Source organism: Heteronotia binoei, chromosome 2, assembly GCF_032191835.1.
Source record: "Heteronotia binoei isolate CCM8104 ecotype False Entrance Well chromosome 2, APGP_CSIRO_Hbin_v1, whole genome shotgun sequence".
NCBI classification, from domain to species: Eukaryota; Metazoa; Chordata; class Lepidosauria; order Squamata; family Gekkonidae; genus Heteronotia; species Heteronotia binoei.
In genome coordinates, this window is record NC_083224.1 from 148,994,265 (window position 1) to 149,020,515 (window position 26,251).

General features: G+C 44.0%; 1 protein-coding gene across 4 annotated transcripts in view; it reads left to right on the top strand.

The window, feature by feature from the left end:
- The window catches only part of DPYD (dihydropyrimidine dehydrogenase), an 833,908-nt gene that overhangs the window by 640,651 nt on the left and 167,006 nt on the right, over window positions 1–26,251 (top strand). For all 4 annotated transcript variants that reach the window (XM_060232210.1, XM_060232211.1, XM_060232213.1 and 1 more), the window contains 2 exons: window positions 7,289–7,409; window positions 10,847–10,966. In XM_060232210.1, coding sequence (XP_060088193.1) covers window positions 7,289–7,409; window positions 10,847–10,966 — 241 coding nt within the window. The remainder of the gene's footprint in view (window positions 1–7,288; window positions 7,410–10,846; window positions 10,967–26,251) is intronic.

Here is a 26,251-nt window from a genome sequence, read left to right on the forward strand (position 1 = left end):
AAGGAATGTTCTTTTATGGGCTACATTCCCATCTTCAGTGCTCCATAATTCCAATCTTGGTGTGTTAAAGCCCTGGCTTCATACTTTTATGCTTAGGATTATAATGCACCCATAACAGTAAAACTTCAGATGGGAATTGGTTTCACTAAAACTGTAACCTGGATGAGATAGTAGGTGTTGTGAAAGACGTCTGCTGGAGACCCTGGAGAGTCATAAGAGACAATATTGTTCTTAATGTTTATGTGTTTATGTAAACAAATAAACACTTTCCCCCCACCCCCAACAAGGATCCAAAATGGATTACCAAAGATATTAATACAGTATTAATAAAAACATACTCTAAAAGAATGAAGCAAAAAAAGGAAAGGGACACAAAACATCCCATGCTGAGCTGAAAGCTATCAGGTGGGAGGGTCCATCATGGTAAATCAGTGACCTGACCCTATTTTTAAAAGTTGTAAACAGCTATGTTGACCAATGCAAAATTCAGAACAAAGAATAAAACCCATTTAAACACTTTTTATTAGGGCCAACCAAAATGGCACAAAACATTGTACGACATGCATTTTGTTTTGTATTCTGTTTAAGACAGCTTTGCTTGCTCCATTGTGTCTTTAAAACTCCCTCCACCAGTGAGGCAGTTGATTGCATATATTTATCCTTATGCAAGAAAAAGAAAAAAACTTCTACCCTGTCTTTCCTTCAAGCTCAAGATGGTTTAAAAATATCTATAGGAGACATGTTAACAGTTAGACTGCAAAACCAATATATGAACACATGCTGCTAGTCATTTGCCCAGGTGGGCCAGCGAACAGGCATAGAGGCCAAGGTCTTCCTATGTTGTAGCCTAGCACAAGTATTCAGAGGTTTGATACCTCTGTGTGTGAAAGTTCGCTTTGTTCACCATGAATTGACCTCTCATCCATGAATCTTTTTCTAATTTCCTCTTAAGCATATCTATGCTTGTGGCTATCACTATGTCCACTGGCAGTGAATTCCATGATTTAATTACTTGCTGAATAAAGAAGTACTTCCTTTTGTACTCCAGAACCTACTGCTCATCAATTTTATTGGGTGCTCCTGAGTTCTAGTATTATAGAAAATGGAGGGAAAGAATGACTTTTCCAACCTCATACATAACTTTATAAACCCTATCTATCATATTTCTCCTTAGCCATCTTTTTTTAAGTCAGAACATTTTCAAACTTTTCAGCTTTTCATAGAAAGGGTTCTGCAGTCATCTTGGTTCTCTTCTGTACTTTTTCCAGATCTGCAATATCCTTTAGGAGATACAGCCATTAGAACTACATACAGTATTCCAAATAAGGCTGACCATCGACATAGTACAGTAGTGTCAGTTTTATTTTCATTTCCTTTGCTGAATCCCCAGCCTTTTTAACTGTTGCCACACACTGAATCAAAGTTTTCATTGTGCTTTCTGCTACAACCCCAAGATCTCTTTCAGTCTTGATCTTAGACAGTTATATATATGTTATACTTTTTGTTGTTCCAACATACACTAAATGACAGAACATCAAGAAAATGCTGGTTAGAGGAGTGTAAGTGGTGCACAAGTTCTTATACACAGAGGTGGTCATGCAAACATGTGGAATGTAGGTCATGAAGGACTGGAGATTCAAGAAGCAATAACCGAAACTTGAAGCAGTTGGTCAATCAATGGAATAGAATGCATCCCAGTTAACAAATGTTTCATAGCATTTTCACTGAATTGAAGCTTCTAAGTGGTTTTTAAGGGCAAGCCCACAGAGACTAGGTTACAGCAATCCAACCTAGAAGTTGCAAAAGCATCTTATCAATATGGCCAGGTCACCTGAGTCTAGAAGGGATTGGAACTTTCAAATAAAATGTAAATGAAAGAAGGTGCTCCTAACAACAAAACCAGACTGTTTCTCTAAAGACCATACTGTGTTAATGAAATCTCACAAACTCCTTACGTTAGGATTGCCAGCCCCCAGGTCCAAGTGGGACCCCCGCTTTAGTGGGCTTCTCTTCACTGCTGGCCAGCAGGGGAAACCCTACCCCCAGACAACAATATCCCTGACGTGATGTCATCATGCAGAAGTAACATCATCATGCTGAGGCTGTCATGTGGAAATGCTCTTTTTGAGGGCAAAACTCTATAACCTTTTTCGCACACAGTTTACCTCACAGTCACAATCCTGTTCCCTCCACAGCGTCTGTCGGATTTCCCACCATCTGCGCCGGAGTTACAGGAAGTGCCGCGGCTTTTGCGTAGCAAATGTAAACTGGGTTTTAGCGGTTTACGTTTGCTACGCAAAAGCTGCGGCACTTCCTGTAACTTCGGCGCAGATGGTGGGAAATCTGACCAGATGCTGCGGTGGAACAGGATTGTGACTGCGAGATGAGCTGTGTGCGAAAACGGTCTATATTTTGAGAGGAATTTCACCATAGAGTTTTGGCTTCAAAGCAGAGCATCCTGCTTGAAGTCCCTGATGTGATGATATCACTTCTACATAATTCTAGAATAAATAAATAAGTCACCTTCATCTTGCCTAGATTCTGTTTCAACTTGTTCCCCATCAGACACTTGATTGCATGTTCTAGGCAGTAGTCACATCCATATGCTTAGTTAATATATTAGAAGTATTAGAACATTCTTAATATACTAAGAACATGGAACCCTGTGAAATAGTTTCCAAAGAGCTAACTCCAAATCCCTGTTGAAAACTTTGTCTCTATGTCCTAAAGAACTGAAACGATTGGATTGCCATCCCTTTATGCCCAACCTTGTGTTTTAAATGCTCCAAGAACAGAATAGAATAGTCTGTGTCAGAGGCTGCAAAAATACTAAGGAGGATTAAAAGTGGTACATTTCCCTTATCCATTTGCAAACAGAGATTATCCACCAGATCAAATAAAGCTTCAGTCCTGAAACGCAGTTCAAAGACTGAGTGAAATGGAAGAAAGGCAGAAATGTTATTCAAGTATTCCCAAAATTGCTCTACCAAACCCAGAAAAAGAAATTTAGAAACATACTGGTAGCTGACCACCTGTTTCTTCACCATCCTACTATTTTCAATAATAGTTCTTTCAAGTGCCTGTGAAAAATTCTCTCCACTAATGAAATATTAACAGTTTTTGCTAAAGGCACTCTGGCTTTCTCTAGTCACTCTTCGATCAGCCAGGATGGTCAGGGATCCAATTTGCTTCCAAAGACAATATCTACTTATTCCAGAAGTTCAATCTGAAATTATCCATATAACCTCAAGAAGAGGATCCTTCTGTCACCTCTGGAACTGATCTACCTTCAACCTGGCATCCAGGTTTTACAGAATGAAAGAAATGTTACCAGGTCTTAAATGAAATCATTGGGTGGTGTGCGTGTAGTACAAATCCATTCTCCAGAGGTGTTCATGCAGGCCTGTAGCTACAGCCGGGCCTGTGAGGGGCATGCCTCCTAACTTCTTGTTGGATGCCCCCAAGCTTCCCTCCCTCTCCCTGCCACCACCATGGGATGAAAGCTGAGAGGCTGTAGCCCCTCCCTTCCCCACAATTTAAATTGTATGGGAGGGGTACCCAGGAGCAGCTGCTGCCCCTCCCACAATATTTAAAGGGCCCACCCTTGTGGCCCCTCAAGTGGTGGCAGTGAGGTGGGAGACAAGGTCAGGCACCTTGAGTCAGGGGCCCTGAGTCACAGTGGTGGCAACTAGAGGAGGAGCCACTAAGTGCCCCCTGATATTACATGCCCTCCAACTTTTAAAATCCTGGCTATGGGCCTGTGTGCATGTGAATAAGACACATCAGGGTGGTTTGTACAGATCTTTCCCAAACAATCTCTGTTCCCTCCCCCCACCCAGGGAAATTCACGTGGAAACACTCATGCAAACATCTCTGCATATAGAAAACAAACCTTATTTGTAGATGTGGCTGTTGAACATGGGATTAACTTCTGCAGAAGCAACTCTGTTCAATAGAAGATGCCAGGTCCAACTCAGGAAATATCTGACGACTTTGGGGGTGAAGCCAGGAGACCTCCCCATTCCAAATAAATAAAAATATAGCAGTGTAGTTCCTCTGAATACATTCATTTCCTCCTCCTCTTTTTTGCCTTTTTTGTTTCCCAGCAGCTGTTAAGTGAACACACACACACACACAGAGGGAGATTAGCCAAAATAAACAGTTTGCATACCCACACTTTTGTGATCTACTTGGGGCAATGATATAGATAGTTTTACTCACCTGAGTTGCTGAATGTAACAATCTGCTGTATTTCAACCAATTTAAGGAGAGAGAGGTCTAATTTTCCTTTATCTCATAATTAGATTATAGTTAACTCTTTACCATCCCAAACATCTTCTGAAAGGAATGCAAAATGAACAGAGGAATTGGAATATCTGGCTTCCTCTCTCACACACAGTGGTTCTGTCTTCTTGCCCCGGCCCCCTGGAGCTTCAGTCTGAGGTTTAAAGGCATACACACTCCTTCCAAAATAGAAGCAGTTTGCAAGCTTCTAACTCTGCCTGAGATCTTAAAGGCACATGGTGGCTGTTGGGGTGGGTCTTCTCCTTCTGGCAGGCTGGCTGGTGGCAGGTAGGAGCCTGCAAAACTGGGGTATCCCCCACCTGGACCTGGGGACTGGCAAATGTAATTCCCTCTGTGAGTTGTAGTGCCTCAAACAGCGACATGAGTTACTTCACTGGTTAACCAGCCCTAGTTAGAACAGAATGCAGCCATCATGTGTAAACTAATATTTCTGTACTAAAATCGTCTACAGCTGGCAGTTCACCACCCTTGCAACATTATTATACTCAGATCTCCAAAATCTTATGTTAAACAGCAGAGAGTACATTAGGGCAAATAAAATTCAGATGATGGTTAACATAAGAACATAAGAGAAGCCATGTTGGATCAGGCCAATAGCCCATCCAGTCCAATATTCTGTGTCACACAGTGGCCAAAAAACCCCCAGATGCCATCAGGAGGTCCATCAGTGGAGACAGGACATTAGAAGCCCTTCCACTGCCCTCCCCCCCCCCAGAATACAGAGCATCACTGTCCCAGACAGAGAGTTCCCTGTAACTAATAGCCATTGATAGACCTCTGCCCCAATATGTTTATCTAATCCCCTTTTGAAGCCATCTATGCCTGTAGCTGCCACCACTTCCTGTGGCAGTGAATTCCATGTTTTAATCAACCTTCGGGTGAAGAAGTACTTCGTTTTATCCATTTTAACCCGATTGCTCAGCAATTTCATTGAGTGTCTACGAGTTCTTATATTGTGAGAAAGGGAGGAAAGTACTTCTTTCTGTTCCTTCTCTATTTCCTGCATAATCTTGTAAACCTCTATCATGTCATCCCTCAGTTGTCATTTCTCCAAGCTAAAGAGCCTCAAACGTTTTAACCTTTCTTCATAGGGAAAGTGTTTCAACCCTTTAATCATCCTAGTTGCCCTTTTCTGCACTTTTTCCAATGCTACAATATCTTTTTTGAGGTGTGGCGACCAGAATCATATACAGTATGCCAAATGAGGCCACACCATTGATTTATACGGGGCGAAGGTGGGTTCAGGTAGCCAGCTCAAGGTTGACTCAGCCTTCCATGCTCCTGAGGTCGGTAAAATGAGTACTCAGCTTGCTGGGGGGAAAGTGTAGATGACTGGGGAACACAATGGCAAAACCACCCCATAAAAAGTCTGCCGTGAAAACGTCGTGATACGACATCACCCCAGAGTTGGAAACGACTGATGCTTGCACAGGGGACTACCTTTACCTTTTAAGTAGCAGTATGAAATGAAATAATTCCTAACTGGTATTTAGGTTGTAACAAGACAAAAGTTGCAGCAATTCCTATGCCTAACTTTCCGCCTTTCCAGTCAGTTATTTGTGTAGAGCAACTTCATGCAAGCTGAGCACTGTGGTGGCACTAGCCCTGATCCTTCTTCAGCATCTCAGTCATCATACAGACACATATGCCACAATCCAAAGACCTACTTTAGGTATGCCCAAGGGCTTGGATATGCCCCCTTTTTTTCTTTGAACAGCAGACCTCTTTGAACAGCTACACTGACAGTCTCTGCACGGTGGATTAAAAAGACTTCATGATGAACAATATTGAATCTTCAAAAAATCAATGTCAAAGAGCTTTTTTGTGTTGGAATGTCATTATATTTTTATGGCAGCATGCCACATGTGGCTTTGCGTACAATACAAATATTCTTCACATTCCTGTTGAAAAGTGCAAGTTGTTTGAATAAACATAAAGGCTGCAAAATTGGTACTTTCTAGAGGTTCTATGTCTTCTAAAGGGTCCCATCAAAATATTCATAAGTGTGCAATGAAAGTCACAAGGATGCAGCTGCTTTCAAAATGCCCTTGCAGCTCTCATGAATATTTCATGACGGCTGCATGTGCAGGGGAGATCTCCATTTTTATGAGCTGGAATTTGTAGATCTCAGTTGATAGTAGTTTGATATTCATGTAAATATTCCATATGTCCTGTAGATGCACAGACTGTCTTCAATGTTTATGTTTAATTATTTAATACTGGGAAAACTGAAGTTTTGTTAAACTGAAGATGAATGAGCAATAGCATTATATAAGTCTCATCTTAAGCATGGCGCCTATTTATCATTGATTTATTAAAATATTTCAAGACCATCTTTTCCCAAAGACTTAAGGTCATGAAAGTCATTAATGGGCAAAAAAGGAAAAAGAAAACCTTCACTAATTTTTTTTTTTTTAAATTATGAAGTAATCAGCATATCAACAATACATGGCAAAATCAATTCTTAGAAAACCCAAACTATCACCAAAGCCTGAGCGTCAGTAGCCCTGGAGAAAATGGCTGCTTTAGATGGCATTATTCCCCTATGGCATTATTCCCCTGCTATCCTTCTCAAACTCTACCTGCCTTAAGTTCCCCCGACTTTAGGAGTTTCCCAACCCAGCATTGGTAACCCTACAACATCTCCTAAACTGGGCAGAGTAAACTGAGCATAGGTCTGACATCCCTGCTATATTCTGAGCTGGAAATTCCATGTAGCAGGCCACAGTGATTACTTGCACTGGATGTAGTTGCACTATTTCTTAGTCCTCCGTGGTTGGTTGATTTTCTAAAAGTCCTGCAAACACTGTGAAAATTCCTTCTGCTTCCTGTTGCACTTGAGTGGAGAGCATGGCACAGCTTAAGCTAATAAGGCAAAGCCTTGAAGTATAATTTCTGCACAGCTCAGTGCAGCAGATTGTCAGAAAGTTTTGATCATGTTACTGTTAATTATGCACTATATTTGTCTGACCTATTTGAACAGGATCCAGAGCTGGTGCGCAACATCTGCCGCTGGGTGAGACAAGCTGTTCAGATCCCTTTCTTTGCCAAGCTGACCCCCAATGTCACAAATATTGTGAACATTGCAATGGCTGCACAACAAGGTAACAAATCTAGATGTGTCCCTTTGCATTGTGATTTAGGCTTGTAGCTTAATAGTAAAGAATGACTGATAATTAGAATTTAGCTCCAGCATCAGGGGGCATGAGGAAGGGAGGGGATCCTTATCATTTATAATGTATTTCTCAGATTGTTGTCTTGAAACAAGGTGTCACTCCTTGCTGTGGCCTCAAACCAGGGTCCCTTTACACTTATGCATAAAGGCTGCCCTCCCAGGATCCTACTTGGTTACTTGCTTTACATAAAGGCACCTAAATAGTTGTACAGTGCTTAGCCCATGCCTATTCCTACACCTGCGTCTTCCCACAGTGAAAAGTTACTTCCTTCTCTCCATCCACGACCACACTGTGTTCTTTCAGATTCCTTTAGCCAATCCCTCCCTGGGTTCTTTAGAGGGGGAACAGCAAATTAACATACAACATAATGAGATGCTTTAACAGATGTGAGAACCAAACAGGAATAACAAGCTAAGTTTATATGGTCACCATTTGTTTGGATTTAATTCAGGAGAGGGGGGCACAGTGAAACAAATAAAATCTCAGAATTGGAGACTGATGTGTTAAATGTATTCTTCTTAATTGTGGGATGCTAAGAGTAATTAACTGAGACCCTGTTGTTATACTCCGTCTCCTCTCAATCATGGAGGTAACTGACAGCATCCTTTTCTTTGAGGTGCAGTGTTTTTCTTTCTTTCTTTCTTTCTTTCTTTCTTTCTTTCTTTCTTTCTTTCTTTCTTTCTTTCTTTCTTTCTTTCTTTCTTTCTTTCTTTCTTTCTTTCTTTCTTTCTTTCTTTCTTTCTTTCTTTCTTTCTTTCTTTCTTTCTTTCTTTCTTTCTCCCTTCCCTTCCCTTCCCTTCCCTTCCCTTCCCTTCCCTTCCCTTCCCTTCCCTTCCCTTCCCGTGCAGTGTAATGTCTGGTGACATAACATTACATACCATTTGCTACTCACCCTCTACCTATATGTATGGACTGGTAACTTCCATTTCATTGTGTCAGAGGGAGTGTGTGTGCACACGGAACTTTGTTGGTCTTAAAGGTGCCTCAGGTTTCTCACAACCTCTTGCCCCCTCCCTTGGCTGGCCCCTGCGACTCTTCCTTATCCGGGCATCTTTCACAGCTTCTGGAGCCTCCTCAACTCCACCGTATCCGTCAGCCTCCTTAGCATTCTTTCTGCTTCTTCTCCTTCATTTTCCCAAATGCCAGACTACCTTAACAGTGCAGTTCTTAGGACACTTTTTTTAGGAGTAGGATTCTGAGAAGACTTAGGATTGCTCTCTAAATCTCGCATTAGGATGTCTGAGCCTCATTTTGCAGCAGCAGTGATGTGTCATTTCTATGACTTATAAGCTTTTCACAGCTTCTGAGTTTTTCCAAGAGAAATATGCTTAGAGGCACAAAAGATCTGTCATTTTTCTGTTATGCATATGAAGGAATACCAAAAATTAGGCTGGTTCAAAGACTACGCTGGTTCAAAGATTACGAGGAATTTTTTACATGGTGGAGGCATGATATAATTCCTACCACTCCAGTCTGTCCTGATTTCAGTCTGGAGCATGTTCCATCAGGCTGGGGCCAAAAAGGCCCTGGCCGAAGCAAGGCGGACATCTTTCAGACCAGGGACTACCAAACAGAGCTCGTCTTAAGGACTTAACATCATGTCCATAGTTCTCTCTCTGTTAAAATTTGTTGTCTTCTATTTGTTTTGTTAAGATATATGGATAATTTTTTTAAAAAAAGAGAGAGAGAGAGAAAGCCTTTGTAGAAGAAGACGAAGATGATATTGGATTTATACCCTGCCCTACACTCTGAATCTCAGAGAGTCTCAGAGCAGTTTACAATCTCCTTTACTTCCCCACCCCCACAACAGGCACCCTGTGAGGTAGGTGGGGCTGAGAGAGCTCTCCCAGAAGCTGCCCTTTCAAGGACAGTTCTGAGATAGCTATGGATGACCCAAGGCCATTCCAGCAGCTGCAAGTGGAGGACTGAGGGATCAAACCCAGTTCTCCTAGAGTCCACGCACTTAACCACTACACCAGACTGGCTCTCTCCCTTCAGGTTCACCAAACTGGCTCTCTCCCTGACACCTACTTTGTTTTGTTTAGGTACCAAGCCACAAGACATCTTTTAGCCAAGAGCTTTAATTAGGGGCTCTGTCTAATCAGGTTTTTAATGGTTTTGCTTCTCTTTTGTAGATAACTTTATGCTTTTTAGGTACAATTTGTTTTTAATGGGTGATTTTTAATTTGATGATTTTAATGAGCAAAACTCTGAATAGGTGGTATTGAAATATCCTAAATAAATAAATAAAGCTGGAGCACAAAAATTGGGGTTGAGGCTGTGGCTTGGTGTTAGAACATCTCCTTTGCATGTAGACCATCCTTGGTCCAACGCTCTTCCAGTTAGAGCAGGGGTGGGGAACCTTTTTTCTGCCAATGGCCATATGGATATTTATAACATCATTTGTGGGCCATAAAAATTATCGACTTAAAAAACAGTGCTCCGCCAAGGGAGAATGATTCAGGCCAGCAAAATTAATGCAAATAATTGTTTTTTTTATTTGAAGTCATGTGGGGAGAGCCTAATCTCGCACGCACACACACACACACACACACCTGGCCTGCCGCTCTAGGCAAATGCATAAGTCCAGGGCTTTTTTGTAGAAAAAGCCCAGCAGGAACTCAGTAGCATATTAGCATATTAGGTCACACACTCATTAGCATATTAGGCTACACCATCTGGGATAATCACGTGCAAACTGAACTGTAACTTTTCTAGGCCCTGCAGCAATTCTAGCTGGCCAGCTGGGCCCCACGATCCTCGCTGGCCAGCCAGGCCCTAGGGAGGCTGCCACATGACTCGGTTCAGCCCAGCAATCCCCGAGGGCCACACCAAGTGACCTCAAGGGCTGCATACAGCCCTCGGGATGGAGGTTCCCCACCCCTGAGTTAGAGGTTCAAGTAGTAGGTAATGTGAAGGGGACTTCTACTTGAGATCTGGAGAGTGACTGCACAATACTGGCTTTGATAAACCAATGGCCAGAGCCACTATGAGGGCAGGTTCATGTGCTCCAATTCCCATTGTCCTCTTGTTTCAAATATTACCCATTTCAGATGTTACCCAGAGGTACACATCAGTTTTCATCAAGCATGATCCAGCATGTAGCTATAGCACAGCACAGCTCCTAGATACCTCCATCCATTGTATATATTGCTGAGATAGTAAGTGTAAGTATGCTTGAAATTTTCTAAATGTGTTACAGAAAATCTTATCATTGTTATTATTAATCATAATTAATTCCGTTAAGATTGCATTAGGAAGCTAGGCTTACTTTAATAGTATTTGGGTTGCTGCTGTAGAATAATTTTCAGTGTCTGTTTGTGCACTAACGAGCTTATTAAGGTTATCACTGACATTGTTCACAGGTGGTGCAGATGGTGTTACAGCCACCAATACTGTGTCAGGGCTGATGGGACTGAGAGCAGATGGCACACCTTGGCCTGCTGTCGGGCAGGGGAAGAAGACCACATATGGTGGAGTGTCAGGTAGGTGTTAACCTTTCCCGTGCAAAATGACTCCTTTGAGGTCAGCATACTGTCAGGAGGTTCTTGTAGCAAAACTAGGATGTTGTGTCTGCTGTGGCATGCTGAGTTCTTAATGCTTGTTGTGGATTTCTAATAGTCATGACAGATGGAACAGACTGAGTGTGAACAGCCTTGCGTTGCCATCTTCTGAATGGTGAAAGACTGCAATGGAATATAGTGAGAGGATCACCACTGAGGAAGGGGAAATTTCTTTTCTCTTGTGACCCACAATTTTCTTGAATGAATTTTTTTCATTCTGTCACAGTAGTCAGGCCTCATGTCAGATGGAGGTTAGTCAAAGGGCATTGGAAGAAGAAAATGCATACATTCCCAATGTGGTGAGCAGTTTTTTATAAGTTTTTTTATAACTTCCAATCTAGTATTTCCCTGTTTGACCCCTACATGCATCATATGATGGGTTCCAGTGCAGACTGATATTTTAATCCTGGGTTGGGGGGAAGAGTTTTACAAACCAATATGGTGGTTTATTTTCATTGGTGGATTAATCTCTTTGACTCCATGCCCTCAGTTACTGTAACAATATGAACCTGGTCCTGCAGAGACAATGGCATGAACTTCTGGACTATAGTGGTACAGAGATTAGTCTCCTTGGAGATATATACAGTAGTAAATATTCTTAGCATAACAGTGTCCTAATGTTTAAGCAAAATGCAGCTGAATCAGGCCAAATATATTTGGAGGAGACTGGACAGACAAAGGAGAACAGCATTCTTTCATGTTGTTCTATTGTGCATCAAGAAACAGGAAAGCTGCTTGGGGGTGATTAGCTTGCTTTTTCTGTGTGTTTTAACTGACTTATAACTGTATGGAAACCAGTTGTGGCAGTAAATTGGTCCCCAGCCTTACATAGATAACTGCCTTTTGTAAAAAAAAAAAATAGTTATAATAGCTGGGCTTTAAAATAAAAATAAAATGCAGGAACAAGCATTGACTTATTGCAGACCTAAGAGCTGTCCATTTCTTCGTGTGAGGGGCAAGGATAGAGGAATGGACAGACAGATGAGAGATGGAGAGGCACACACTTGCAAACTCTTGGGGCTTAAGTACTTCCTACGCTTTATTATCCTATTTCAATTTTTCCAGGCTGCCATGTTGACAGCAAAAGAATAAAAGAGGTCACAGAGGGTGCTGTGCATTAAAAATTAATAAAAGAACTATTGCAGTGGTATTTTATATACGTAACACTGTTCACTTTTTTTTTCCATTTTAAGCTGCCATTTCTGCACGGCATGTCAGTCCAATAAAATGCTGAAATTGCTGCATTATGAAAAGTGTGTCTTCTATGCCATGGATTTAAAGCATATGTATGGTACAGATTATAGCAGCACCTGACCTCTTGGCCCTTTTCAGGCCTGTCCCCATTTCCATGGGGGAGCAATCTGTTTCCATGGTTGATAATTCACCTCTTTGGGTGCAGGGGGGAAAGAAGTTGCTGCTGGAAAGCTTGTGAGAAGTGAGGTAATTTTCTCTCTGAACTTAAGTGGACATTAAACAGGTGGTGGTTTTTTGCAACATGGCTTTAAACTTTTTTAACTTTTACAGAATTGGTTAATAAAGGGGAGGGAAGAGCAACAGTAAGTGATCCAGCCAAAGGAAAGCCCCATTAATTTCAATAAGAGTTGAGCAAGTGATTGTCTTCTGAGAGATTCTTATGTAACTTTGCTAGATTCCAGAAAAGTAGGTGACTTAGCAGTAAGGACCCCTAGAACCTAATTAACTTCTTGAAAAACATGCATATTTAGGTGAGTTGTCAAACTGTTCTTAAACAGCCTTTGTGTGTTTCTTCTTGTTGAACAAGGAAAGATATGGAAGTGTTCTCATTCTTCTTGGTTTGCATCATGTGACCCAGGAGTTTAGCCTCCAGGTCTGAATTTTCTGGATCCAGAAAGAATCTGGATTTTTTTTAGACTGTTTCTGGCTAAGGGTTCATACAGATTAAGAGAGAAACTCATTCAGTTGGAACTGTTCTGCTGTTTATTCCTTCCAGGTGATCCCTGTTTTGCAGAGAACCTACACATGCACACTTTAAAAATGCATACAGTGACCCCTTTCCTCCATAGGGATGTACATTTCTAGTTGACAAAGAGGGTTTGCTTTTGTAGTGAACTATTCTGCGAGATAAAGGTTGCCCTTCCCAATTATATATGACCTGTTATTGCATTGCCACTCTATGTTAGTCCATCACTAAGGGAAGTGCTCCAATTTACACTCCTTTAGATTACACCTCCCAAACTCTTCTGGCATCCCACAGTCAGTAGCTAATGGAGACTACACACTCTCTAGAGAGTGAAACTGAATACTGGATCAGACTTGCAATCCTCAATGGCATAGTTGTACATATGATATTATTTTAGATATGTTGCCTTCCTTCTCCTTTTTCTGTACTGTATCATTGCTAATAGAATGTTCTTACTGGCAGCATCTCAGGGAGTACCTGATAATTTCTTCTTGAAAGCACAACCTTCATCCCTGTGTAGACATGCATTGGATAGTTCCCATGTCATCACTGATGGTAACATTTTTGCCTATGTGTCCCTGAAGTTAGTACCTGCTTATGTTGATTGATTATGCATTCCCTTCTCCAGTTCTTCTGGGCACATTTTTTTTAAAAAGTGACCAGTTTCTTTTCTTAGCAGGCCAGCTCCATTCCTACCCACATGCCATTAAATGTTTATAGTTATTGCAGTACTGTTGCAGAAGCAGGATTATCAAAGAGCAGCTTGGATTCATTTATTTGGGGGGGGGGGGGAGTTTATTATCTGTACAAGCCATATGCTATTTATTTTTAATGTTGTTTCGTAATTTATTCATTTCATTTCACTGTGTTTGTGATTGCTTGTAGCAGAGTAAGAGTAATTTAAAACAATCCAATAGGATTTATTTATTTAAGAATTTTTGTATACTACCCTTCCTGAAAGAAACTTGGCGTGGTGTACACCATTTTCCCTTATTGCATTTTATCCTCACAATGCTGTGGGAAAGGTTTGGCTAAGAGAGCATGACTGGTCCAAAGTCACTCAGTAAGCTTCATGACTGAGAGGGAATTTGAACTGGAGTATCCAAGAGCCAAGTCTAACACCTTAGCCTCTACACCATGCTGGGTTCTATTGTTGTTGTCGGATATTCCATGTGGAATACAAAGTAATTTGGGAATTATATGCATTCTATAACTTCTCTATTGCCTGTTCAGTTTCCAGCCCATATCCCAGTGTGAATATTCATGTTCTGTCTTCATAAACGGCCATTAGTGGGTTTTTGTTCTTTTTGCTACAGCTGACTTATGGTGACTGTAGGATTTTTAAGGCAAGAGATGTTCAGATATGATTTTCAATTGCCTGTCGCTGGTATTCCTTGATGGTCTCCTATCCAAATACTAGCCAGGGCCAGCCAGCATCATAATGCCCCTGTGTAAATCGATGGTGCGGTCTCATTTGGAATACTGTGTACAATTCTGGTCACCGCACCTCAAAAAAGATATTATAGCATTGGAAAAAGTGCAGAAAAGGGCAACTAGAGATTAAAGGGCTGGAACACTTTCCCTATGAGGAAAGGTTAAAACACTTGGGGCTCTTTAGCTTGGAGAAACGTCGACTGTGGGGTGACATGATAGAGGTTTACAAGATTATGCATGGGATAGAGAAGGTAGAGAAAGAATTCCTTTTCTCCCTTTCTCACAATACAAGAACTCGTATTGTTCAGTGAAATTGCTGAGAAGTCGGGTTAGAACTAGTATTGTTCAATGAAATTGCTGAGCAGTCGGGTTAGAACTGATAAAAGGAAGTACTTTTTCACCCAAAGGGTGATTAACTTGTGGAGTTCACTGCCACAGGAGGTGGTGGTGGCTACAAACATAGACAGCTTTAAGAGGGGAATGGATAAGCATATGGAGTAGAGGTCCATCAGTGGCTATTAGCCTCAGCTTATCGTTGGAACTCTCTGTCTGGGGCAGTGATGCTCTGTATTCTGGTGCTTGGGAGGGGCACAGTGGAGGGGCTTCTAGCCCTACTGGTGGACCTCTAGATGGTGCTTGGGGTTTTTTTGGCCCTTGTGTGACACAGAGTGTTGGACTGGAGGGGCCATTGGCCTAATCCAACATGGCTTCTCTTATGTTCTTATGTAATGGCAAACCACCTCTATTTGTCTCTTGCCTTGAAAACCTCCAGGTTCACTGTAAGAAGAAGAGATTGTATTTATACCCCGTCCTTCACTCAGAGTCTCAGAACAACCTACAATCTTTCCCTTGCTCTCCTCACAGTAGACACCCTGTGAGGTAGGTGGAGCTCCGAAAGCTCTTGGAAAACCACTCTTGAGAGCACAGTTCTGCTGAGAACTTGTGGCTGGCCCAAGGTCACACCAGCAGCTGCATGTGAAGGAGTGAGGAATCAAACCCGGTCTCCCAGATTAGAATCCACACACTTAACCACTACACCAAATCACTACACCAAGTTGGTTGTGACTTGATGACACTTTGCACACACACACACAAGAGAGGGGCACCTGCCCCACCATCTTTCTGGTCTGTGCTGTGCCCAGAAGGCCTTGGATGTGAGGCAGTTTCTGCCTATCTCCTGTAGACTTACAGAGGATTTCCTGTCATCTTCTCATCAACCTCTTCCCTCCCACCTTTAAAGACATCTCTGGATGCTGCACATGCCCCATAGGAGCCTCTAATCATTTGCAAGAAGAGAGCATCTGGATAGGTGCCATTGCTGTGCTTCATTCTCCAGTGGTCCCAGGAGTGGGCCAGTCCTCACTCTTGGGATCATAGCTCCTCCACTTCGATTGCAGGGCTTAACAAACTTTGACACGAAGGGGAGGTGCTTGATCCTCAGAAGTCAGTTTGTTTAGCCCTGCAATCGAAGCAGGACGTGCTTTAGAGCCCTTTGAGGCTCTTGACCCAAAATTTAGAAAGAAAGAAAGAAAGAAAGAAAGAAAGAAAGAAAGAAAGAAAGAAAGAAAGAAAGAGAGAGAGAGAGAGAGAGAGAGAGAGAGAGAGAGAGAGAGAGAGAGAGAGAGAGAGAGAGAGAGAGAGAGAGAGAGAGAGAGAGAGAGAGAGAGAAAGAAAGAAAGAAAGAAAGAAAGAAAGAAAGAAAGAAAGAAAGAAAGAAAGAAAGAAAGAAAGAAAGAAAGAAAGAAAGTTCAATGATTAATTACCTGATCTCAGTGGCAAAGGAATCTCCTGGCAAGGGAGAAAAGTCCAGCCGCTGTTTTTTCTTCGAGGGAGCAATCCCTCCCGCACTGAAAGAGAGCGCCTGATTAGCCTCACACCAGAGGCACGTATTCGCGCCCTTTCATCTTCCGGCCTCCTCCCAGCTCGGCAGGCGTGCCTGGGGCTGTAAACCGATCTTCCCTTTCAGCTCCCAGCAAAGGCACTCCGGCGAACCCGGGGGCCTGCGGAGCAGCAAATCGAAGGGAAGGCTCAGAGGGAAGCCGGACAAAGGGAGAGGACTCGTGAGTTTCACGCTGCCCTCCCGGAGCACCGCAGACAGCGCGATCGGTGCGATAGTTCCTGGAAGGGAACACAAAGTTGTGGTAAGCCTGGCAAAAGTGGGGAACTTTGGAGGGTCCCTAGGGGGAGAGGAGGTCTTTAGACCTTACCCAAGCCCCTTGCTTTCCCGCGGCTCAAGCTGATGGGGGTTGAAGGTCTCTGGGTTTCAGACGTCTTTTTCTCAGCCTCCCCCCCCCACTCCACCCCTCACTCCCTTCTTTCCTGCTGTCTTTCCAGTTTACTCCTGCATTCAGGAGGGGTGGCCCTATCTGATATGGCCCCTGGGAAAGGGAAAGGGAGTTAAAACCAGGTTAATGCTGGTGGGGGGGGAAGGTTTTTTTGGCGGGAATGGAAGCCATTTTGCATATGCTTCTTGTGTTCTATAGGGCCACTCATTCTAAGATGGCCGCCTCCACCAGATTTCCCATGGGAGCAATGTTGGAGGAGGGAACATGTGAGTTGGAGTTGGCTGATTCTCCAGCACAGGAAGAAGGGACAGAAGATCATCAGACTGATACCTCAGCAGATGAAGCTAAGTCTAATCTTCTTGCTTGGATTCAAGAGCTGGTCAAAAAAGAGGTTCAGGCAGCCTCTGCTGCCACCCCAACTCCTTCACTTAAGAGGGCAGCCAAACAGAAACACAGGGAGGTAGATAAGGAAAAGGAAAGTTTTCCCATAAGGCCTCCCAAGCGCAGTAGGTTTGAATTGCATCCCGTGTCCTCTGATCAAGAAGAAGAGGACTCTGACTTGTCTGATGGCTCTTCGTCACCAGATACTGGGGAACTCTCTGAGGAAGAGGAGGGGGCAGCCTCTGCTCACTCCAAACTGTTTCCTGCAGATGTGTATCCACGCTTACTCCCAAAAGTTATTAGAACTTTACAGATACAGTATACTCCAAAATCTAAGGATGAGGAGGATGCTGAGTTCCCTGCAGCAATAGAGGATATCATTCCCAAGTCAGGTTCAAAACCTCTACAGGTTCCTTTGCCCTCTGGGTTCTTCTCTATAATCAGATCTGAGTGGGAACATCCAGCCAAGCCTACGACGGTTTCCTCAAATTTTTCTAAGTTCTTCTCCTTTATCCCAGAGGCGACCAGGAGGCTGAAGCTACCAGTGGTAGATGACCCTGTCAACAGTTTGGCCTCTAACTCCATACTGCCTATGGATGCAGATGGGATGCCAAGGGATCCGACAGACAAGCGTATAGATCAGGCTTTACGTCGTGATTTTGAAGCTTCTGCTAGTTCCTTAAAAGTGTCAGCTACCACGTCTCTTTTCTGTAGGGCTTCATACATGTGGCTCTCTGATCTAGCTAAGAGGGAGGATCTGCCTAAGGATGTTAAGGACTCACTTAAGAAAATTACGCTAGCTACTGCCTTTGCATCAGACTCTACCCTTGAAGCAGTTCAACTATCGGCTAGGGCTATGGCCTCCAGTGTGACGGCTAGAAGGAATATCTGGCTACGTAATTGGGATGCGGACCCCTCAGCTAGAGCTAAAGTGGCTGCGGTTCCCTTTAAAGGGGCCTCACTCTTTGGGGAGGGCCTAGATAGATACCTCATAGAGGATAGGAATAAGAAAAAAGTACTGCCCTCCAAGAGACGTGACAACAGAACAAGACAACGATTTCAGTCCTTTCGTGGAAATCGGAGAGACTCAAGACAAACTCCCTTCAAGCAATACAGAACAAAGTGGCAACCAAAGACCAGAGACGGCAGAGCTTCCTTCGGTGGAAAACAAAGTCAACCCATTAAAGGACAGAAGAAGCCTACATCAGCATGACTGGGCGGGTCCATTGGACCTAAGTCGGATAGGGGGACGGCTTCAGAGATTCTCCCACGTTTGGCATCAAACGATCTCAGACAGATGGGTGTTGGACACAGTTACCAACGGTTACTCCCTGGAATTTTATTCACCTCCACGATGCCGTTTCCTGGAAGTACAGAGAGCTCAGTCTCTAGAGAAACATCATACCTTGCTGATGGCCATCGACCATCTGATTCAGATAGGAGCCATAGAACCGGTCCCGGAGTTGGAAAAAATTTCAAGGCACATATTCAGTCTTCTTTGTAGTTCCCAAAAAGAACGGAGACGTTCGGGCGATATTAGATTTGAAGTGGGTGAACAAGTCGGTAGTTACAAAGAAGTTTCGGATGGAGACTCTGAGATCCATACTACTGGCTGTCCAACGGGGAGACTTCATGGCCTCCATAGATCTGTCAGAAGCCTACCTTCATATCCCTATCGCCAAGGGACATCGCAGGTTTCTTCGCTTCTCCTACGACGGGTGTCATTACCAGTACAGAGCCCTGCCCTTTGGCTTAAAGTCTTCGCCAAGAGTGTTCACAAAAGTCTTAGTCACCCTTGTGGCGCTCCTCTGGTTACAAGGGGTTTCTCTGTTTCCGTATCTGGACGACATTCTGGTCAAGGCCCTGTCGGCGGAGCAAACGAAACGAGACCTGGATCTGACCATAAAGACCCTCAGATCCCATGGGTTTGTGATTAACCTTCAGAAGAGCTGGCTTCAACCTTCCCAGTCTCTGACACATCTAGGGGTTCAGATCAACTCCAGCTTGGACAGGGTTTTTCTGACTCCAGAAAGGCAGCCAAAGATCTTGCAGCTGATGTTGGAAGTCCAGCAACGGAAGCGAGTCAAGTTGATGCTGCTGGCAAAGTTGCTGGGAATGATGGTTTCGTGCCAGGATGTAGTTCAGTGGGCACGGTTCCACACGAGACCTCTCCAGAAGTTCCTTTTACCCTTCCAGAAGCAGATGAGTACCAAAAGCCCGATTTCACTGACATTACCAGCCAATCTGTTAAAAGATCTCGAATGGTGGCAAACTACCGATCGCTTTTCCTTGGGACAGGAATTGTGGGAGCCCAAAAGGGTGGTGGTAACCACGGATGCCAGCCTTTTTGGCTGGGGAGCTCACATGACCGGAGCCGTAGCGCAGGGTCAGTGGAATGTCCGAGAGGCCAAAGAAAGTGTAAATCTTTTGGAATTGAGGGCCATACGACTGGCCATGCTTCAAATGGAAAAAAGAGTGATGGGGACTCATGTACTGATTCAGACAGACAATATTACGGCAAAAGCCTATGTGAATCGTCAAGGAGGCACCAGGTACCAGAAGCTTCAAGTCGAAGCACAGGTCCTGTTCACATGGGCGGAAGTTCATCTTCAGTCCATCAAGGCCGTCCATGTGGCAGGAAAGGACAACGTGATAGCGGACTGGCTGAGTCGGCAATCACTGGACCAGTCGGAATGGGCTCTTCATCGCGAGACGTTTAGAGACATTTGTCAAAGATTCGGGATGCCGGAAGTGGATCTTTTTGCCTCGGACGACAATCACCAAGTGGCTCAGTATTTGTCAAGGACAAGAAGCAGAGGAGCGGCAGCTGTCGACGCTCTGAACTCAGACTGGCCAAGGACTCTATTGTACGCCTTTCCTCCAGTCCAGATCATCCAGAGATTTCTGCAGAGGGTCCGGGAACAGAAAGCGGAAGTGATTGTGGTGGCCCCCTTTTGGCCCAGGAGAGCCTGGTTCCAGGAACTTCAAAGCCTGTCGATAGGGGAGCCATGGCGAATTCCATTGAGGAAGAATCTTCTGTCCCAAGGCGAACTACATCATCCACGACCAGAAATGCTGCAGCTCACTGTTTGGAGATTGAGCGGCAACAGTTGATTAGTCTAGGTTATTCTTCTAAGGTAGTAGACACCATGTTGTCTTCAAGGAAGAGCTCCACTAACAGGAGCTATAATGTTACCTGGCAGGTTTTTCATACCTGGTGTGCAAGTAAGGGGGAAGATCCTTTACAGGCCTCAGTTTCTGTTATCCTTTCTTTTCTACAGGAGGGGCTAGAAAAAGGCCTTAGCACTAGTACGCTGCGTAGACAAGTGGCAGCCATAGCAGTGGTTAGAGGGTCCAGAAAGGGCAAGCCTATTTCTGCACACCCGCATATCAGGAGGTTTCTAAAGGGGGTGGCTTTGGTTAATCCACTGCAGGTGCATAGATTCCCCTCTTGGAATCTAAACACGGTGCTGAAGGCACTGTGTGGCAAGCCTTTTGAGCCTATGGCATCGTGTAGCCTTAAGTTGCTGACTTTTAAGGTGGCGTTCTTGGTGGGCATCACATCGGTGCGCAGAGTGTCAGAGCTTCAGGCTCTGTCGATACATAAGGATCTCTGCGTTTTCCATCAGGACAAAGTAGTGCTTCGCACTGATCCAGCATTTATTCTGAAGGTGAACTCACGGTTTCATAGGGCGGAAGACATTGTGCTTCCTTCTTTCTGCCCTAATCCAGTTCATGAGACAGAGAAGTTGTGGCACTGTTTGGATGTCCGTAGAGCCATTAGTTTCTATCTGGACAGGACCAAAGGGTTTCGTCAATCTGACTCTTTGTTTGTTTCCTTTAGGGTCTCAAACAATGGACGCAAGGTATCAGCCTCCACCATTAGTAGGTGGATCAGGGGGTGCATTTGGGAAGCTTACAAGGCAAAAAGCCTGGAGCCACTGGTCGGGGTGACAGCTCACTCCCTCAGGGGAACAGCCACTTCAGCGGCCTATAGGGCTTTTCCTTCCCTGGAGGTAGTGTGTAAAGCGGCAACTTGGAAGTCGGTTCACTCCTTCACTAAGCACTACAGGATTGATAAGGCGGCCTCGGCTGAGGCTGCGTTTGGGAGAAAGGTACTCCAACACGTGGTTTCGGGACAAAGCTGAAGTGCCCACCCTGGGACAAGGCTTTTTTACATCCCAAGAGTGAGGACTGGCCCACTCCTGGACCACTGGAGAACGGAAGATTCTATTCACTTACCGTGAAGTCTTCCTTCTCTGTGGTCCCGGAGTGGTCCAGTCCTACCCACCCAGTTGTGTCGGGGGGTATCAGCTTTGGGCCGGAACTTCGGAGTTGGAGGTCGTTAATGTGTTAGGGATGTTACCAAGTTGATTATTTGGTCCCTCCGTGGAGCCCCTTAGGAAAGGGCCCAGGATAAGCTCTGGAGGGAGGGTACTGTGTTTAAATTTCCCTAGAGGGGTTTTTTCTCCTGTTTTGTTTGGAGTTATACTTAGGGAGGTGTGATAGCTGGCGGAAGAACTGACTTCTGAGGATCAAGCACCTCCCCTTCAGGTCAAAGTTTGTTAAGCCCTGCAATCGAAGTGGAGGAGCTATGATCCCAAGATTGAGGACTGGACCACTCCGGGACCACAGAAAAGGAAGACTTCACGGTAAGTGAATAGAATCTTCCGTTCCCATTCCTGCCTGCTGGTAGAATGGGTGAGCTGCCCTTAGCAGCCTGTTCTGTTTTTTCTTCATTGTCACTCTGCTGAAGAACAGTGGGGAGGTGAGTCAAATTTTAAAAGGGCTACATCCCCAGCCTTGCTCTGCCACTTGCCTGTTTCCAGATGAATGGGTAGTCAGCCTGGCACAACCACCATCCTGCCTATCAGTGGTATGGTCAATGCTGATATAAATGTCAGGAGGGCCAGGCATACCCTCCTCCAGTTATCTTTGTGCTGCAGTTGGCCCAAGGCATCAGGAGGCTGGGTGGATCCTGGGGGCCTCATTCTTCAATTCCTGTTCAGCTAGAGGACAGGCATCTACTGCCCTACTCAGCACTGGAAGTAGCTGGCATGTGGCTCACTCTCCAGACCAGCTTATCATCTTCACCCAATGGGTGATTAACATGTGGAATTCACTGCCACAGGAGGTGGTGGCAGAACCCGCCCCACCCCCCGCCCAACAAATCACATACTCCACATTGCACAAAAAGGGATATGTGTTCAAAATGTGGATTTTGATTCTTGACAAACTGGAAGGGTTCTCTGACTAACAGGTAAGGTTATCTGCTAATGCAGGAGATCTTCCACCCTCAAATCCTGTTGCTCTACACAGCTCTGGCAGTCAGTGAAAGAAAAATGAAAGAAAATTTGTCATCAGCACAACAGCGTTACATATCTAGGTTTCCCATGGAAGTGACATTCTGCCTGTCTAGGAATTACCAGAAGCTTTATGGTTTGAGGCATGATGTCATGCTGTCAGCACCCATGTCCATGGCCCCCCAGGCTCCTGCTTGTTGCCAGCTGCTGGCTAGCAACCCTGCTAACATGACTCTACATCCTATTGTGGGCTCAGCAGTTTCTCCCGCAATAGAGTACTGGAGATCACATCCATTCAGGCTGTGGCCTGCTCAGGAATTACTCAGAACAGTGACTAGAGCCAGATGGCCTTATGAAGTGGAGCTTTGCTTCTTAGGGTCACCTATGGCAAGTCTCACACAGAAATACTTTGGAGGATTTTGCACATCCCCAAACGCAGTGTGACAAGCCTCTGCCAGCGTTGATTGGCTTTTTCTTTTAATAAACCAAAAGACTTCGTCCCGTACATTAGGTTAAGAGTACAATGTGGCACTTTTTTATTTGGAAGCTTTCCATTTAGAAGGATTTATAGTTCAAGCTGTCTGTCTGTGGTTATTTCTATGCGATACAATTGCAGTTACAATTTGCTTCCATAGGTGGACTGCCTGCTGTTTCCATTCTGCTATGCTATTTTTGTATTACTCAAATAAATTATTCTAATAGGATTAGCTCCAAATTATAGATTTGTAAAAGTTATATAGTTTGCATTTCTTTTCTTTAAATAAAAATGCCTACATTTCAGAATAAATGGCAACATTCTGCATCTGTATATAATTCAAGTTACTGATCTGGATTTCCCAATCCTATACTGATGGTTCAGAGTAACCATATGGCCAAATTAGAAAAGAGGTCCCTATCCTCAATACATGCTGTATAGGCTTTACATTTCAGTAGATTGTTCAGTGGAAGTGGGGCCTTGTTTGTGGTATAAAATGAAAGGATTTTTTCTCCCTTTTACACTGTAAATTTTTCCTATACGATGAAACAAAAAGCACTTATAGGTCTATGTTAGTCCAGTAGTGATTTGATGGGTTAGTGATCTACTTTCAAGAATCGGGGGGAGGTTCCTGTCCCTCAGGAACAGGATATAGAAGGGCATTTCAGGAAGGGAAAGGCTGGAAATTGGGCTTTGCAGTTAGAAATCCTTGCTCCTGTGGAAATACTGGTTTGGATCCAAGTTAATGTTCTGATCCCTCCCAAAAATTTTTAAACAATTGTACCAGATGTCCCTTTGTGAAAAGGTATTATCTTTTGGGGACAGTTTAGGCAGTTTGGAATAGATCTAAATAATTCCCTGTTTCTAGCCTAAAATGCATATCCATCTCTTTCTTTAAGAAGGTTGGATTTATACCCCACCCTTCACTTGAAATCTCAGAGTGACTTACAATCTCCTTCCCTTCCTCTCCCCACAACAGACACCCTGCGAGGTGTACGTGGGGCTGAGAGAACTGCTCTTGAGAGAACAGCTCTGAGAAAACTGTGACTGACCCAAGGTTACCCAGCTGGCTACATGTGGAAGAGTGGGGAATCAAACCCAGTTCTCCAGATTAGAGTCCACCACTTTTAACAAATATCCCAAACTGGCTCAGAGGAGCTCTGAGCCCGTTTCTTTCCCAAGTACTGACCAGTCTGAGTAGGGTTGCCAAGTCCAATTTAAGAAATATTTGGGGACTTTGGGGGTGGAGCCAGGAGACTTTGGGGGTGGAGCCAAGATCAAGGCTGTGACAAGCATAATTGAACTCCAAAGGGAGTTCTGGCCATCACATTTAAAGGGACAGCACACCTTTTCAATGCCTTCCTTCCATAGGAAATAATGAAGGATAGGGGCACCTTCTTTTGGGGCTCATAGAATTGGACCCTCTGGTCCAATCTCTTTGAAACTTGGGGGGTATTTTGGGGACAGGCACTAGATGCTATACTGAAAATTTGGTGCCTCTACCTCAAAAAACAGCCCCCCCCCCCAGAGCCCCAGATGCCCGTGGATCAATTCTCCATTTTTTTCTATGGGAATAAATCTCCCTAGGGAATAAAAGAGTCCCCAGCAGATATTTCCCTCCCCTCCCCCCGCTTTCTGACGACCCTGAAGCGGGGGGAGGGCCTCCAAACCGGGGGATCCCCTGCCCTCACCTGGGGATTGGCAACTTTAAGTCTGAGACCTCCGTACTTTTAACCATGTACCTACATAGTATGCACCTGGACAATTCAGTAGGCATCATATTATCAATTCTGTTGACTATTTACCAATAGAATGTCTGCCTGGTTTACAAAAGGCTGCATGTGTAATATTTCATTGCAAACTGTTTTTGAAAAAGATTTTACCTTAGCAAATCTATGTTTTACTATGCTGAAGAGTAAAAAAAGGTAAATTATGAGAGCGTGAACTTGTCAGTTAGAAAAAATGTTATAAAAGGTCCTTTGAAAGTACATTTGCCAGAATGGGAAAAATACCAGGAGCACAGTCACATAAAATGTTGATGCTGGCTGCTAGGGATTTTGATCCCACCCCCACCCTGTTCTGTGTAGGAATGACGGCATTTAGCAAATTGATAGTGGCCATTAGTAGTCTGAAGTATTTCTTCTGCCCCTAAAAATTCACTCTTGACAACCTTGTAGTTAAAAAGTGATTAGAGCCATTTTCAATGAAAGTGTGACTTGAAATATGTTTGCCTTTGTAAATAATTTTGGCTGGCCTGAAGTTTGGTACAGACCTTTTCATATTTGGGGAAGGCTGATAGCCATGGTGTCTTTGTATTGGTGACAGTCTCTCAAATGTTATCTGAAAATGTTATTCTGCATTTGTCCTAATGCTGGGATTGACAGCTTTGTTCCCAATATATAATTCTTATCCGTCAAGAAATAATATGTTGAAGGCATTTTTTCCCCTTGAATGCTTGCTCAAGCAATTAATCCTTGGTGTAAAACATAGGGGAAGAATCATCAACTTATATGATGAGGTTATATAAGACCCACCATCACTTTTTACAATCCCAAAATATTTGTTTAACCTTATAGTTCCAAAGTAGGATTAAATGTGCTACTTCCTGTGATCTCTGAAGAACATATCTTAAGTATACCATTTTCAGATAGATGATGTGGTTTGGGGAGCATAGAAACTGTGAAGCATGTTCTATATCTTTTTTGAGGTACATATATATATGAAGCTGCCTTATACTGAATCAGACCCTTGGTCCATCGAAGTCAGTATTGTCTTCTCAGACTGGCAGCGGCTCTCCAGGGTCTCAGGCTGAGGTTTTTCACACCTATTTGCCTGGACCCTTTTTTGGAGATGCCAGGGATTGAACCTGGGACCTTCTGCTTCCCAAGCAGATGCTCTACCACTGAGCCACCGTCCCTCGAAGGGAGGGACGGTGGCTCAGCGGTAGAGCATCTGCTTGGGAAGCAGAAGGTCCTAGGTTCAATCCTTGGCATCTCCAAAAAAAGGGTCCAGGCAAATAGGTGTGAAAAACCTCAGCTTGAGACCCTGGAGAGCCGCTGCCAGGGAGGGACGGTGGCTCAGTGGTAGAGCATCTGCTTGGGAAGCAGAAGGTCCCAGGTTCAATCCTCGGCATCTCCAACTAAAAAAAAAAAGGGTCCAGGCAAATAGGTGTGAAAAACCTCAGCTTGAGACCCTGGAGAGCTGCTGCCAGTCTGAGAAGACAATACTGACTTTGATGGACCAAAGGTCTGATTCAGTAGAAGGCAGCTTCATATGTTCATATGAGGTGGGATAAAGAGGCTAGAGAGAAATGGATCAAACCACTTATATGCCAATGAAATGAGTTTCCCTTGGATATTTTAGTTATTGAATTTTTAATGGATTCTAGGC